Source organism: Polychytrium aggregatum (assembly GCF_025602895.1).
Source record: "Polychytrium aggregatum strain JEL109 chromosome Unknown BJ171scaffold_38, whole genome shotgun sequence".
In the NCBI taxonomy this organism is placed as follows: Eukaryota; Fungi; Chytridiomycota; class Chytridiomycetes; order Polychytriales; genus Polychytrium; species Polychytrium aggregatum.
The window spans coordinates 238623-252948 of NW_026516240.1; the positions used below are offsets into that span (position 1 = coordinate 238623).

Consider the following 14326-nt stretch of genomic DNA (forward strand, 5'->3'; position numbering starts at 1 on the left):
GAACCACGGCGTCGATGCGAAAGCACATGCAACAAACACCAGCGCTGCCTCTGCCTCTGCCTCTGCGACAAAACCACAGCAGCCCCGGCTGGCGACTTGCTTGGCTGCATCGCCCGTATCGCCGCATCGTCCCATCGGTCGCACTCATGCTCAACACCAAGTCGCTCTTTGCAAGCCTGCCCGCGGCCTACGAACGGGCCTTCCGAGAGAACGGCCAAGCCTCCCACTCAACCTCCACGCGCACCCAGCCTCCATCCCACGGCGGATTCGGCGACGACCTCTTTGAACGGGACTACCTCGGCTCGCTCTTGTCGGCCAAGAACAGCACCCTGGCTCTGTCCTCGGCCTCAAAGAATACCCAAAGCGCTCAATCCCGAGCTGTCGAGCGCCTCAGTCGGATTGCCAGTCACTTGAAACCACATGCGGGATGAGTGGCCGGACGGCAGCCTGGGAAAGGCGGCTGCGACGGTCTGACGTCGGCCGCAACCATCTTTAGCATATGCGCACGACCTCTGATACCGAATCGAACATGCTGGCCCAGTCGGTGTATCGAAGGCCGGGGCACCCTGAGCCCGGACAGTGGTCCATGGCATTCCCACATCCGCCAGCCTGGATACACGGTCGGATCCATCGCCGAAACAGACATTTCTCTCCTGCCCATCGTCTGTTTTTGCATGCTACTGCCACTGCAGCATCTCACCTGATGAATATAGTCCCTGTGATGTTGAAATGGGGGAAGAGGCGACTCCGGGTCTATCTGGGCTGGCGGCGGTGTCTGGCGTTGCCGAGGGCGGGGCTGCTTTACAGGAGCCAGCGCCGGAAGGGTGCCATCTCCTCGCCTCTTGGACTCAATCTCACCCCAACAAGGATGTCGATCAAGGTATGCAGTCGTGCGGGATGGACGCATCGCTCGCTCTGCTGCTGATGCGCAAGCTCGGGGCTCGTGGCCCAATACGACCGGGCTGAAATCTCGTTGCAATCGATCCAGCTTCTTTCCCAGAAAATCGCTCAGCAGATTGATTTGGACCTGATGAACCCGGCCCTCGGCGGGTTCTCCATCGACCAGGTGAGTCGACCAGCATTCCGGTGGCTTCTGGACTCGAAAAGCACATGGTCACGAAAAGCACATGGCCCCGACATGCTCCTCGGCAGACTCTGACACAGCTCGGCATCTGGTCGGCCATGGTTGTCGACAGCTCATGGAACTTGCGGGCCTCAGCGTTGCCGAGGCTATCCACAAAGTTTACGATATTCAGACCCATCGGCGGGTGCTGGTCGTCGCCGGTGGGTTTGCATGCAGCATCGCCGATGCGGCAAGTCTCGGCCGAAAACACCAAGACTGAAGATCGAAACGACGGCCCCCAATCGTCCTGATGCATCACAAGCCATCACCATCGCCTCTGACACATGTGCATATGTATTCCTCGGCAGGCCCGGGAAATAACGGCGGTGATGGCCTCGTTGCAGCCCGGCACTTGCGTCACTTCGGGTACCGACCATCGATCTACTATCCAAAGCAGCCACAGAAGCCGCTCTTCATGGTAGATATTACTGGAGCCATAGCCTGGCATGGATATGAACGGCTGCTGATTGACGGGGATACCCACTGTCGATCGCCGCGGCCATGCAGCATGGTTGGTGGATGGAGCTGCAGTCCAACAATTGTCCGATCGGATCGCTCCGTTGACGAGTCGGGGGCATGCGATTCAGAACTTGGTTACCCAGTGTCGGAATCTGGATATCCCTTTTGTCGATGACTTTCCAACCGAGATCAGGCAGCACGACCTGCTGGTGGATGGCATCTTCGGTAAGACCATTGCTGCTTGCCGGCTTCTGCCACCGTTGTCTGGGGCTATCAGATGAACGAACAAGTAGACGACCGACCGAACGGATGCAAGCAGCCGATGTTATCTGCATGCTGATCATTCCAACCTGTCTTGGATGAATCTACTTTGGTTCCTTGATACATGGACCCGGGGCGCAACCAGGATTCAGCTTCTCCGGAGAGATTCGCGAGCCGTTTGCATCGATCATCAGGGTACGAAGATAGTCCTGCAGTCGCGGGAAACGGGCTGCTGTTATCCAAGAGAGAATGAGCTGCTGAATTGCCAGCGACTCCATGGTTCCACCTTTCCTTTAGACCATCAAGTCTGCCTCGCTCCCCGTGGCCTCGATTGACATTCCCTCTGGCTGGGATGTCGAGAATGGTACGTGGTCGCAGCATGGGCGGCTGGTACTGCAGAGACTGCTTCCCCAGGAGTACCGCCGAGCGCCGTCATACTCTGCCGAACTCGAGCCCAGGTGCCGAGCGAATTCCCACGTCTGTGCCAATCTGCTGCGGCGGCATCATAACCCAGGCTGCCTCTTTCCTCTTGATTGTACACTATCGACGAAACCTGCCGCCGGACCCGACTGTACATCCAAGGCAACATCGGCGGGGACGGTCTGGAGCCCGAGCTGCTGATTTCGCTCACGGCACCAAAGCTCTGCGCTCGTCACTTCAAAGGCAAACACCACTATCTCGGTGGCCGATTCATCCCCCCATCTATGGCCAACCAGTACGAGCTGAACCTGCCCCGATACAACGGGAGCGAGCAGTCCGTGAAGCTCTAGGCACTTTTTCGGCCAAGCACTACGCCCCGTTTCCGATGTGCAAGCGACATCATCGCCGTACATGTCATTCCATGCAGCGACGAGGCCGACACAAATAATGCATCTCACATGCTGCCCTCCATGCGCCGCTAGCGGAGACAATGGGATTCACGCCTGCACTTGTGCAGCCTCAGCCCCATGGAGACCATGACATGTGGCACCTCGTTTGTGGAGACGGAGTATGCAGCAGTACTGCGCCCGTGCGCAAATGCATCAAATGGGCTATGGCAGCAACAGGCAGGTCATGGCGACATCAACCTGACTGAGGCAATCGGATCCGGGAAGGGGCGGTCAGCTGGGTTGCTATGCCGGGTTGGTGGCAGCTTCTCGAACCCGCCCTTCTCCCGCCAAAACCGACACAGACCGCCATGCTCTTCGAGCCTGGTCTGGAAGCGAGAGTCCACCCAGCGATGTCGTTGCCTTGAGCCAAGCGCAACATCAGTCCGGCAGCGCTCTGGATTTCTCCAGCCCAGACCGGATTTGCATCATCCGTGGCCGTAACTTTGAATGCGCGTAAACCTCACATGTCTTCAGACTCAAGTCCTGCCTGCATGTCCGGCTCGGTGCCAGGGAATGTGCAAGTACCTCCGGTCACTCTAACGCACGTATCATCCAATACGGTCGGCCGAATACACTATGGTGCGTGTACCGGCATCACTTTCATGCCGATTCATGTCGGTTCATGCCGATTCATGCCGGTCAATGCCGATTCATTAGCTCGCTGTTCCCTTTGTTTACCCGGCCCCCAACTCTCTCGACCCACCCTCCATCCAGCCACAACGACAGACTCGTCCATGGCGATGAGAACCATCCCATTCCTGGTGATGGGGGTCGTCTCTCTCACGACCGTCTATCTGCTGCTGTCGACGCGGATCCTGGAGCTTGTGAATCCCATGACGACCTTCATCCAGGCGACCCAGGGATTCCTCATCAGCACCATCATGGCCTTTCTCGCCGTCGCGCTGCTGTTCCTGTCCAACTTTCTGAACCAGCGCGAGGAGGCCCGAGGCGAGCAGCGCTGGCTCTATGGTGAGCCGGACCTCAGCACTCTCAAGACCGGCCACGCCCGCAACATCGAGCATCATCGGGTCACTGTCGTTTGGCTTCCCAACGACCCCACACGCATCCAGATCCAAGACCTGGCGCTGGCGATACTGGACAGCGAGCCCGCCTCTGTTGTCTCGATCGAGACTCCCTCGGCCTCCTCCAGCGACAGTCTCCGTCCATCCGATCCGCCGTTTGCCCAGATGCTCGATCGGTCGCTCGAATATGCCCAGTTCCGGTTCGGCAAGCTCATGCTGAAGCACAAAGGCAGGGCCGCCCCGCAGTCTCTTGGTGGGTCGCAGGTGTCTCTGTCGGACTATCACCCACTGATCCCACAGCGGATCGTGGCGGCCGGGAACGTCGTGCATGACGACGGCTCTATCGAGATGAGGACCATCGCCGAGATTGAGCAGTCCGAGGAGCATGTCTCGTCGGGATCGGGATCGGCATCAGGATCAGGATCAGCGTCTGTATCCTCTCCGTTGGCACATGGCCGCCACTAGGCATATCACGACGACACGTACACTTCACACATGAGCAAACGGGACACCCTCACGATCCCATATGCCAGCGTAGTATGTGATGAGCTTGCGTCAAGCGGAGCCATAAGAAATAGAACAGATCACTTTGGCAGCTTCTGAGTGAAGACACCGGTCGTTCTCCGGTCTCCACAATCGACCTGCACACTGGTCTCGGAGTGCCAGCGGTGAATGGTGCTCTTGGCGCACTGGCGAATGGTCATGGCCAGCGCGCGGTGGTACTGGATAACAAAACATTTGATCAATGATCAAAATCGAGGGTATCCTGTTTCTTTCTGGAACGTACGAAACATGCACGGACAGTCGAGACAGCACCCGGTCGGATATGGGATGCCTCTCGGCTCTCGAATGTCAACACAAGATCAGGGCCGGGAGACGATCTTCAGCGGGCTTCATCGATTCAAACTTGCATGAAATACAGCATTCGCATCATTAACGAGACACTTCCCAACCAGCCCAACAGTGATGATGATGATGAATATAAATAGCGAGGCAGGATTTGGAGCCGTGGCCAGCAGCTGCGACGGATACAAGCAAGTCGAGCGAGGGATCAGAGGGATCAGAGGGATGTCGCAACCACACCCAAAAAGAGAAACAAAGGAAATGAAGGAGAACCAGCGCATACAATGTTGTGGTATCGACAGCAACGGTGGTGGATATGCCTCTTGGAAAAGTACTGCGACAGAGAGCGAGCAGGCTGGCCACGCTTGGCTGGGAACATTCGATTCACTTGGTTTCTGTGCAAAGACTTGCTTGGCCGAGCTCATTTCAGCCTTGGTCTCTTGGTATCTGAGCCAGGGGAGTCTTTTGGCCGAATGCTGCTGCTCACATTCAACGGCAGGTCGTCCGAGGCGCTCTGGAAAAGCCACGGGGTGCAGTGTGAGTTAAAAGCACGACAGATGGCTCGATCTCAGGCGCAGCAGGGGTCAAAGAAGCGCCGCTTGTCGAGCTGCCCGTTGCGGCACTCACCTTGGGACGCTTTGATACCCGGCTCAAATCAAGCCCCCAGTCGAATCCCACTCCGGGATACAACTGCAGCGGCGGCTCAGGGTCCCAGCTACGTTTCCGTCGTATCCGACCGTCAAGAGATGAAGCCGACTCGGCAGCGATTTCTCCGCTGCCAGTCGGCGGTGATGCTGCAACAGCAACACACGCAAGCTTGGACGGCAGAAGCCCGAATGGTGCTATTTCGAGGTGAAGGACAGAGAGCGTGGCGGGCGACTTTGCTTGGGAGGCGGCAGTGCGTTCAGGGAAGAGACCGACAGGCAATTGGATGTCGAGACCTTCATGTCTCGAGATCGGCCCGAGAGACAAAGTATCGCAGCACTCTACGCCATCCGCAAACAGAGACACCGAGTCTTCGTCGCTGAGTGAGTCATAGAACTCCATATCTGTGTCGATTCGCGGCGTCGTTGCGCAATGGGAGATTGCCGGCGATGTCGCTGTCGTCGCTGTGGTCGAGAGGTGCGAGACGCTGCGAAAGATGGTTCCAGGATAAAACTCGAACGCGGGCGGTGCCCTTGACCGCGCGTGGGAGCTGGATGGTGGTTGATGCTCGGAGACCTCAGACACCTCGGCATCTTGATCCGGCCAAAAGTCGGGCGAGCCTGGGACATTTGGAGTCTCCAGAATGCTGGTGGCCACCGAGAGGGTTCTGGCACTGGACTCGATGCCGTGGCTGCGCTCTGCGGGGTCTGTTTGTGACGATAGCGGCGGCGATAGCGATGGCGGGTCGGATTCAAGTTGGGTGCTGTCCGCTGGCAGCATGCTGATGATAGGCTCCTCCTCGCTGGCAACAAGTGAGGTCTCACTGGCGCCAGCCGAGCTGGCTGGACTCGGCGAGTCGTCAAATCCAAAGACATTCCATGCAGCAGGCTTTGTCGAGATCGGCGAACGAGACGAACAGTCGCTTGGGCTCGCTGGGGGCCGTTCGACACCATCATTCCAGCCGACGACACAGGGGCCAGAGAGGCTGCTGTGATAGTGCTGCTCGTGGGGAGAAACGGGTGCGGCTCGGGTCTGGCTGGATGCAAAGAAGCCCAAGTCGACGACCATGGTGGTGCAATCGTCGTTGCTTCTGCGCACGATGCCCAGGTTGGTGATGGCAGCGGCAATCTGTTCGAGAGGGGCCAGCGCATCCGAGGGCGTCCCGACAAGCCCCTTGGCAATGTCGTTGTTGCTTTTGCTGTCTGGGCTCGAATCGACAGTCAAGAAGGGATCCACGGATCGCTGGTCGTCTTCCTTCATGCAAATCTCAATCAGGTCGTCCTTGGCAATCATGTGGTGGCGATCCAGACGAACCAAAGCGTCGTTGCTTGTCCTCTGGGCAGCGAGATCGATCAGGTCGCCGAGTTCCACGGTCTTGCTTTCCTCGGAACCCAAGTGCCTGAAGTGAGTCAGATTGGCGATGGCCGCATCGGTCGAGACAAAGGCTTTGCCGATCTCGGCCGAACTCATGACGTCCTTCCTGCGAAAGCAAGGATTATCGATGGTGTCAATACAAAGGCAGTCTGGCGCAACAACAGAGTATGTTTCCATCGGCCGATCAGGCAAGGCGGGTTGGATCTGCACGACAGCGCTCGCCGGAGTGCCCACGACGTCGCTGCGACTGCAATGCACTTACACTCCATCGGTAACAAGTACCGCAGCGAGACATCCTGACTCTGTCTGTCGGACGAGTGCCGGGATATCGAAGCAGTACACAGTCGTGCGATTGAAGAGCCGAGCTGGTGCGGGCAAGAGCAAGGAGTGGACCAAAGCAGGATCAGTACGTGGAGCAAATGAATGTCGGGGTGGCAGCGGTGCACGCCTCGGGGCAAGAGCAAGAAAGCAGGGCAGCAACGAAGACGGACGAGCGATCGTGTCGTCGCGGGTGATCCAATCCCACGTAGCAGCGTCATGCCCGGTCGCTTGCTGCCCACCTTTGTGGTTGTGGTTTCCCAGAGAATTGGTCATGCACAACCCGTAGTCGCTCAGGGCACTGGAAACGGTGTAGTAGATCCTGTCGCCGCGGCGCGAGGCTCTGCAGTTGTCCTTGATCTTTTCGTAGTCGCGCGAGACCGACTTGAGGCTTTGCCCCTCCGGCAGGGAGCTGGGATATCCTTCGAGCGAGTCTTCATAGGAAGCCGTGTGGCACACGTCGTCCAAGCCATTCCCACGCCTCCAGACCTTGAGCGGCTCGCCCGAGATACGGTCAAAGAGCATCATGGACGAATCGCCAACGTTGCAGAACCACACCGTGGAATGCAGAACGATGCCGAGGCTCAGCGTTGCGCCGTTGTCGCGGGACAGATTGGGATGTGCCTGCAGGAGATTATCGTCGATGCGGACCTGCAGATGTTTGAGGAGCCGGGTGATGTGTCCGTACAGCCTGTGGAGCGACGAGGCCACCGATAGCACATTGCCGTCCGAGGTGCTGGGCACGCTGGCGTCCAAACTTGATGGGTGATTGACAGGCGCCGCACCGACCCTGCGATCCTTTTGCTCCAGCTGTTGCAGCTCTAGCAATTCCTCCTCGGGGTCCTTCACGCCCTCGAAGGATCTTGGTCTTGGAGATGAAGGCTCGGGGCGAGTGGTCTGGAAGAAAGCGAGGAGCGACGTCACAGAGTCCACGCGGTCGGAGGACGGATCGGCAAGAGTTCTTGGTTCTGGGTGGGGCGATGACATGGCAGCTGACGCAGATGAGTCCTTGGCAGACAAAGGATCAACCACATGAGAGTGAATTGCAGTTGCAGTTGCAGTTGCAGTTGCAGTTGCAGTTGCAGTTGCAGTTGCAGTTGCAGTTGCTGTCGCGGACGGTTCCGAGCGCCAGAGCTCCAGCTCGCCTCGTTTCCAGCAATCAATGGCGTCGTCAAAGATCTCCTCCAGAACCTGGCGAACAACAGGCTTGAGGACGCGCATGAATTGCTCGGCTTTGCTTCCGCTCCACTGCGAGGCGGACAGGCGGGTCTGGGGCACGGCATAGGACTCTCCATGTCCGTCCGCAATGTAGAAGACCGAGACATGGTGGCATGCTGGCGAGAGGACCCGTGGGTTTGCGCAGGCCGAGAAATCGGTGATTCTGCGCAGCGAGCCAGGCGTAATGGCAGACGGCAGCCGGATCGTGAAGCGGAAGGTGTCATGTGCGTCCTCGTTGACGACGATCTGGTTGAAGCGGGTCTTGAGATGGCAGTGCTTCCGTCCAGGAATGGAGACGACGGCGACAGGAAGGGGCGCGGAATGCGGCGGCTCGGCTTTGGGCGTATCCATGGCGAGCAAAGCCTGCGACATCGACCGAGGAAGCGTTGCGGGAGGAGGGAGAGCGTGCAGACGTGAGGATGGCGGAGAGCGACAACAGACGGAGGAGCGATCGACACAGCAGGCGAGAGCAGCACGAGGGGACAGGGCCCTGGGCGGCGATGGCTGGCGGGCCGACATGCGGGTCGGAGACGAGCGGATGCGGACCTGCAGGAGACGGTGTGCAGACGGAGACAGCGAGCAGGGGTGCGGGTGTCGGGGGTGATGAAGAGCAGGACGAAGCGAAGCGAAGGCGGCGAAATCCCAAAGCAAAACGGCCTTTGCATTGCGCAGCCGTGCTGCGAGCCATGGGCGAGAGGCGGGCGAGAGGGAGGCGAGAGGGAGGCGAGAAGCGAGCGAGAAGCGGGACGCGTCGGCCCTGGATTTGAATCGACACTTCGATTGCACTCTTGGATTGTACATTACACTCTCTTGGATTGTACATTACGCTCGTATCGGCTATTTCATCGGCTCTCGTATCGGATTATCATCCTCCATCCCCATCTCCACCGATTGGCCCTAAACATGGTCCTGCTGCAGCGCATCCGTCCGTGCCAGTCGATCCAGCCCGGCCGACTCATCTTCTGGGCTGCCTCTCGCAAGCTCAACCCACGCATGATCGCAGAGCCCGGCCTGCGTATCGCCGCGCTGCATTCTTCGCCGCTGCAGCTGCTCGCCCGTCCCAGAAGCAGAAGCAGCCTCTGGGCCTATGGAACTGGCCTCCTGCTGGTTCTTTCGGCTGCCCTGGCTGGCGGTTCGGTTCTCAACAGCGAGCAGGCCCACCCCATTCCGCTCCGCGGTGAGCTCCCTTGCATCCTTTGCTCCTTTGCCGAGCGCACCCTGACCCGGCGCTGATGCCTTCATTCCTCGCCGGCCGCAGAGGACCCCGTCACCCACGCAAGGATCCCCGAGAGCTTGCGGCTCCCGAGCCGCGATCCGCAGCAATCGTTCCGGCTGCTGGGCCTGGGAAGCCGGCACGTCACCTTCCTGCAGATCCCGGTATATGTCATTGGAGTCTATATCGACAGCGTGACCGAGCATGCCATCTCGACATGGAAGGCATTCGACGCTGAGGCCTTCCTGAAGCACAACGTGGCCCTGGACCACCTCGTCAAGGGCAAGGGCCAGATAGCAATCCGCATAGGTATCCTGCTTCCTGCTTCCTGCTCCCTGCTTCCTTCACGGTCTCCTCGCCAGCATCGGCATCGGCATCGGCATCGCCGTCTGCTCATTCAAAATACCTGGCAAGTGTGCATCCGCTGCACACACACTGATCCCACCCATCGTCTCTCTGCCCGATTCATTCCAGAACCCACTCGTGCAACAAACGGCCCGCATCTCCGCAACGGTGTTGAGCGATTCCTGAAGCTCCAGCTTGCACAAGACCAAGCCTCGCTCACAGAGACTGAACTCCAGGTACAATCAGAGACTCCGGTCATGATAACCCCCCCCCGTTTCCATTCAAATCGTGTACTCATGTCTCTTCCTCCCTTCCTCCCTTCCTCCCTTCCTCTCCCCAACAAACTTGACATATTCCAGGAAATCAAGGCTGCCATGACCGAGCTGCGCGCCAACTTCCCGCCCGGCGTCGTCAAGGCGGGCCAGTCGTTCGTTTTCCGCAAGACGACCGAGAACACCCTGGAGATGGAGTTTGAGGGCGAGCTGATGGTGGTGATGAAGAGCAAGTGGGTCGCCGAGACCTTCATTGCAGCGTACTTGCGCGCCGACCCGCCGATCAGCGAAAAGGTAAGCCCGCCGAGTGTACTTTGTCGACAGCGAGTCCGCGGGCGAATGAGCCAGCGAACATGTGTGTGGTCAGCAAGTGACGCTCGTGGTCTGCTCTCTCATCCAGACACGAGTCAGCGTCGCCGATGGCCTGCAAAAGGCGCAAAGTGGTGCGTTGTAAACCACCAAGGATGGAAGCCCAGGTGACAGCCCAGATGGAAGCCCAGATGAAAGCCCAGGACATCAATGAAGCTCCATTCTCTGACCGATGAACATCGCTGCAAATAACAGCCACGGTTCCGTGTTATGGGGGGAGGAGAGCGTTTGTATTTTCTTACTCTTTTCGTTGGGGGTACCCTGTATCAACAGCATGGGACAAAAACAAAGCAGGTTCGAGAAAGCCAGCAATGCAAAGCAGGGAAAGGGCCAGGTGCGATGGATGAAGGGACGGAGCCAGCCAAAGAGAGCGGAAGCGATGCAGCGAAGATGATGGCGAAGAAGCGAGAGAGTGAGTGAGCAAAAGTAGAGAGAGAGAAAGGAGAGGGGGGGAGGAATAGCCGGGGTGAGGGAGGAAACAGTGCAAGAAGAAAAATAGAATGGCCAAAGCGCACACCAGAGCAATGGGCAGCGCAGGGATTGATCGTGCAAGGCCACAGGCGTTCGGGAGGCGGACGATCAATCAGCATCCGAGCCCGCAGGCTGGAGGCAGTGCCAGGGACATAGCGAGACAGCAACTACAACGCAGAGAAAGCCAAGTGAAGAAGAGCAAGGAGTGGGTTGAGGATGGGTGGTGCGAGGATACGAGCAGAGAGCATACACAACAACGACTAGTAGGAATCATGATACGGCGAAAGTGAGCCAAGGGGTCTCACCCGCAGGGGCGGAGGTTCGTCGGGCTCTTGTGAGTACGTGAGCATAGAGGCCCATCAGGGCTGCGCCGGCTCGGCGGATGGCAAGGAATTGATGAGACGGATAGCATTTCTGTGGGGAATCGAGTCTAGAGCACGGCCGGTGTTGCTCGGCGGGTCGACAGATCGACAGGCAAGTCCAATCCGTATCCACATAGCCACTCAGGAATGCCATGTCCAGCCCGGTTGGATTTGGTGTGAATGAAGGTATGATGCCTGAAGAAATATGCAGGCAGGTGTAGTGGGTGATAGGGTAAGGTGTTGGAAGGAGAGGCGTGGATGAATGGAGTGTGGGGACACGACAGGGACAACAGGAAGCCCTGTGCAAGAGGCACAGACGAGGCATGGTTGGGTCGATAGGGCCATCCGAGCCGCATCGGAGATAAGAGTACAGTGCGGAAGGCAGAAATAAAGAAAGAAGGAAAGAAAGAACGATAGGACCGCCGCAGAGCGGAGAGAGGCCGGCTCGCTCATGGCGAATGGGCGGCGCTGGATGCTCGGCTCTCGATGTAGCTGGCAACCTTCTCGATCACAGGCCGGATGTCATTGAAGGAGTCGCGGATGAGCCGGTCGCCGTGGACGCGGGCACCACAGTAGGTTCGCTCGGTGCACTCGTAGTCGACGTTGTCGTTCTCCATCAGCCAGCAGTATTCCTGGCCTTCCGAGGGCGGCGAGGCGTAGTGGTAAGGGCGAGACGACCCGTTGTGCTTGAACTGAGAGTCGTTCTCGGACGAGTCGCTTGAGCTCCCGTCGCACCAGAGGCCGGGAGATGTCGACGGCTGCTGGTGCCTCTTGGAGGTATCCGCGCCCGGAAATGACGAGGATTTGCTTGTGGGGATGTCTGGCGATGGAATGGATTTGCTTGTGTGGTCCTGTGCTCGCGATGCTTTGAGCATGGTCTGCGAGATGTCTTGGAGCAGCAGGGGCAGCTTGCTGTCATCGGCGCTGGTTATGGAGGAGGACAGGGGCGAGCTCAGCAAGAGTCGTTCGTGCGAGGGAGTGAGCGGCGTGAAATAGGTGCACCGGCGGGTGTCGCCGTTGTAGGGCGGGCCGATGAGATCCAGCAGGACGACTCGATCGGAGACTGCCTCGAAGGAGTGCAGGTTAGCGCCCTGGCCCGGCTCGATGATCATGAGAGACTCTGGAGATCCGGCGCTGACGACGCGATTTAATCCCAGGCGGGTGCGATGCACTGGAATGTGATGGCGAGAGGCGGGATGCTGGTTAGTGGCGCATAAGCCAGGGATGTGATGCATAGAAGGGCAGCAGGCACATGCCGCCACAGTTTGTCGGCGGGTTGGCCGGCGGGTTGGCAGAACGAGCAGGGTGTGGGTGCGAATTCCAGGACGCAGCCACGCGCCAACAGGCAGATTGGAGCCCTGGCCGGTTTGATCGGCGAAAGCCCATTGCGACAACACGGAGAAAAGCAGGGGGGGGGAGCATTCTACCTGTGCATGGCTGCAAAGTGGTTGGGTCGATGACAGTTTTCAGGCTGTTGAGAGAGCATGCCCAGAGTCAGCCAAGCAGCAACAGCAGCAGCAGCAGCCAGCGACAGGGGGGTGTTTGGACAAGGAGACACTCACTCGTTGTTGCTCTTGGGCAGGAATTCAAATGTTTTGACAAACATGTCGCCACTGACGATTTTGCTGGATGAGGCGAGAGAGCGGGGCGGTTAGGATGCAGTCGGGGACGGTTGGGCGGGGCGTGCCCGATTGATGCTGCAGTCATCCCAGACGCAGCCCAAAGGCAGCAGGCCGCTGGTGGCGCACACGCAGACGAGCCACAACCACAGCAGCGGAGGGGGCCGAACGGGATTGTGGATTTGGGCGCACAGCGAGTCTGTCCCCAGAGCCTGGGTTGGCTCAGGGGCGGCTGCGGCCAGCTGGCCGTGGACAGACGCAAAGTGGTCGAGACCAGGGCCAGGTTGCAGTCGAGGGAAGGCGAGGGCGATGAGTGGGAAAGGCACAAGCCGGACGGAGAGGAGGGACAGGGGGATGAATGCAGCCGATGCACAAGTACGCATCCGCGGCCTAACCTGAAGACGGTCATATCAGGGTGGTCGTGGATAGGCATGATCGTTCCCCGCTTCAGAACGAACACACATATTGTGAAGACGCTCGACTCATAGACGGAGTAGTACTCGACTGGAGCGAGAGACTCCTGCAGTGACGCAAGCAGAAGAGTGTGAATTCAAGATGGTCACTGCACGGCGAGCAAGCAGGCCGTGTGCACCGGAGATGAGCGGGGTTCCTGATGGTCTGCCACAGCCTCGACACAGCAATCGGGAGGCAACCAAAGGCTGGGAGAGCAGGAATAGGGCTGTGGCGAACAAGGGCGACAGAGCGGTGGTAACGGGGCTGATGGTGATGGCCAAGGGGCGCCGATATGCCAGCAAGCGGGTATGCTCTCGCTGAGCCGAGCCGGCCGAGCAAGCGCCCTGTCACCGAGACAGTGCGGCATCGAGAAGTAGAGAGCGCAAGGCGGGTGCTAATTGCACGGCCGATGGCGAGAGGGAGCACTGTCGGATGTGGTGCTCGCGGTGCTGGTGGTGGGTGCCGCTGCGATGATTGCTGCGACCACTGGCTTGCTCTAGCGTTGCGGATGGCGACGAAAAAGTCGGCAAGCGGAATCGCAGAGGGCAGGCAAGCATCAGCAACATGCAGGATGTAGGGGCGAGATATACCTTGATTTTGAGGGTCTCGGCCGTGATCCCGTTTAGGAGGGTGCAAATCCGCTGCCACAGATACCGGTGATGGGGTGTGTTGAGTTTGTTGTGCGGAAGCGTAAAGAACTCTTGGGCCAGGACGGCGACGGAGTGAATCAGCATGGCGTCTCGGTGGTTCGTTTGGCAATGGCAATGGCGATGGCGATGGCGATGGCGATGGCGATGGCGATGTATTGGCGGATATCGTGTGTGGAGGGAGGAGCGAGAGGGAGCAAGTGTCGATGGGGAAGCCAGTTGAGCTGGCACCGAGACTCAGCAGCAGCTACGGGACGAGCAAAGCTAGAGAGTCCGACCGGTGCGATCGCGGATCTGGAGAGGCAGAGATGATGGAAGGGCAAACGGGCGGTTGGATTCAGATTTGTATGGCCGTGGTTGCCAGGCATCGATCCGGCAGGCAGCAAAGGCAGTGGAATCAACGAGAGCGGTGAAGTGGTTTTCTCGTAGAGGCTTTGTCCCAG

At 58.7% G+C, this 14326-nt stretch overlaps 5 protein-coding genes across 5 annotated transcripts; 3 read left to right on the forward strand and 2 right to left on the reverse strand.

The window, feature by feature from the left end:
• Positions 1-868: 868 nt before the first annotated feature.
• On the forward strand, positions 869-2613 carry BJ171DRAFT_559262 (YjeF N-terminal domain-containing protein; the record flags this gene model as incomplete). Its single annotated transcript, XM_053113201.1, has 8 exons — positions 869-880; positions 989-1066; positions 1197-1284; positions 1432-1541; positions 1711-1807; positions 1989-2038; positions 2141-2207; positions 2426-2613. 8 exons carry the CDS (start codon positions 869-871, stop codon positions 2611-2613), a joined length of 690 nt encoding a protein of 229 aa, XP_052963706.1.
• A 282-nt stretch (positions 2614-2895) lies between these two features.
• BJ171DRAFT_201771 (uncharacterized protein) lies at positions 2896-4244 on the forward strand. Its single transcript, XM_053106275.1, has 2 exons — positions 2896-3291; positions 3427-4244. The coding sequence occupies exons 1-2, from the start codon at positions 3177-3179 to the stop codon at positions 4197-4199; spliced, it is 888 nt and encodes a 295-aa protein (XP_052963707.1). The 5' UTR covers positions 2896-3176; the 3' UTR covers positions 4200-4244.
• A 381-nt stretch (positions 4245-4625) lies between these two features.
• BJ171DRAFT_201796 (uncharacterized protein) lies at positions 4626-8741 on the reverse strand. Its single transcript, XM_053106276.1, has 6 exons — positions 8679-8741; positions 7157-8495; positions 6859-6961; positions 5205-6702; positions 4861-5091; positions 4626-4640 (listed from the first exon to the last, which is right to left on the reverse strand). Exons 2-5 carry the CDS (start codon positions 8481-8483, stop codon positions 4999-5001), a joined length of 3021 nt encoding a protein of 1006 aa, XP_052963708.1. The 5' UTR covers positions 8484-8495; positions 8679-8741; the 3' UTR covers positions 4626-4640; positions 4861-4998.
• A 205-nt stretch (positions 8742-8946) lies between these two features.
• BJ171DRAFT_517623 (chalcone-flavanone isomerase-domain-containing protein) lies at positions 8947-10647 on the forward strand. The gene is made up of 5 exons (XM_053112160.1): positions 8947-9309; positions 9391-9654; positions 9820-9926; positions 10050-10256; positions 10363-10647. Exons 1-5 carry the CDS (start codon positions 9036-9038, stop codon positions 10414-10416), a joined length of 906 nt encoding a protein of 301 aa, XP_052963709.1. The 5' UTR covers positions 8947-9035; the 3' UTR covers positions 10417-10647.
• Positions 10648-11267: 620 nt separating this feature from the next.
• On the reverse strand, positions 11268-14326 carry BJ171DRAFT_201826 (uncharacterized protein). The gene is made up of 5 exons (XM_053106277.1): positions 13827-14326; positions 13179-13303; positions 12727-12789; positions 12592-12635; positions 11268-12335 (listed from the first exon to the last, which is right to left on the reverse strand). The coding sequence occupies exons 1-5, from the start codon at positions 13968-13970 to the stop codon at positions 11614-11616; spliced, it is 1098 nt and encodes a 365-aa protein (XP_052963710.1). The 5' UTR covers positions 13971-14326; the 3' UTR covers positions 11268-11613.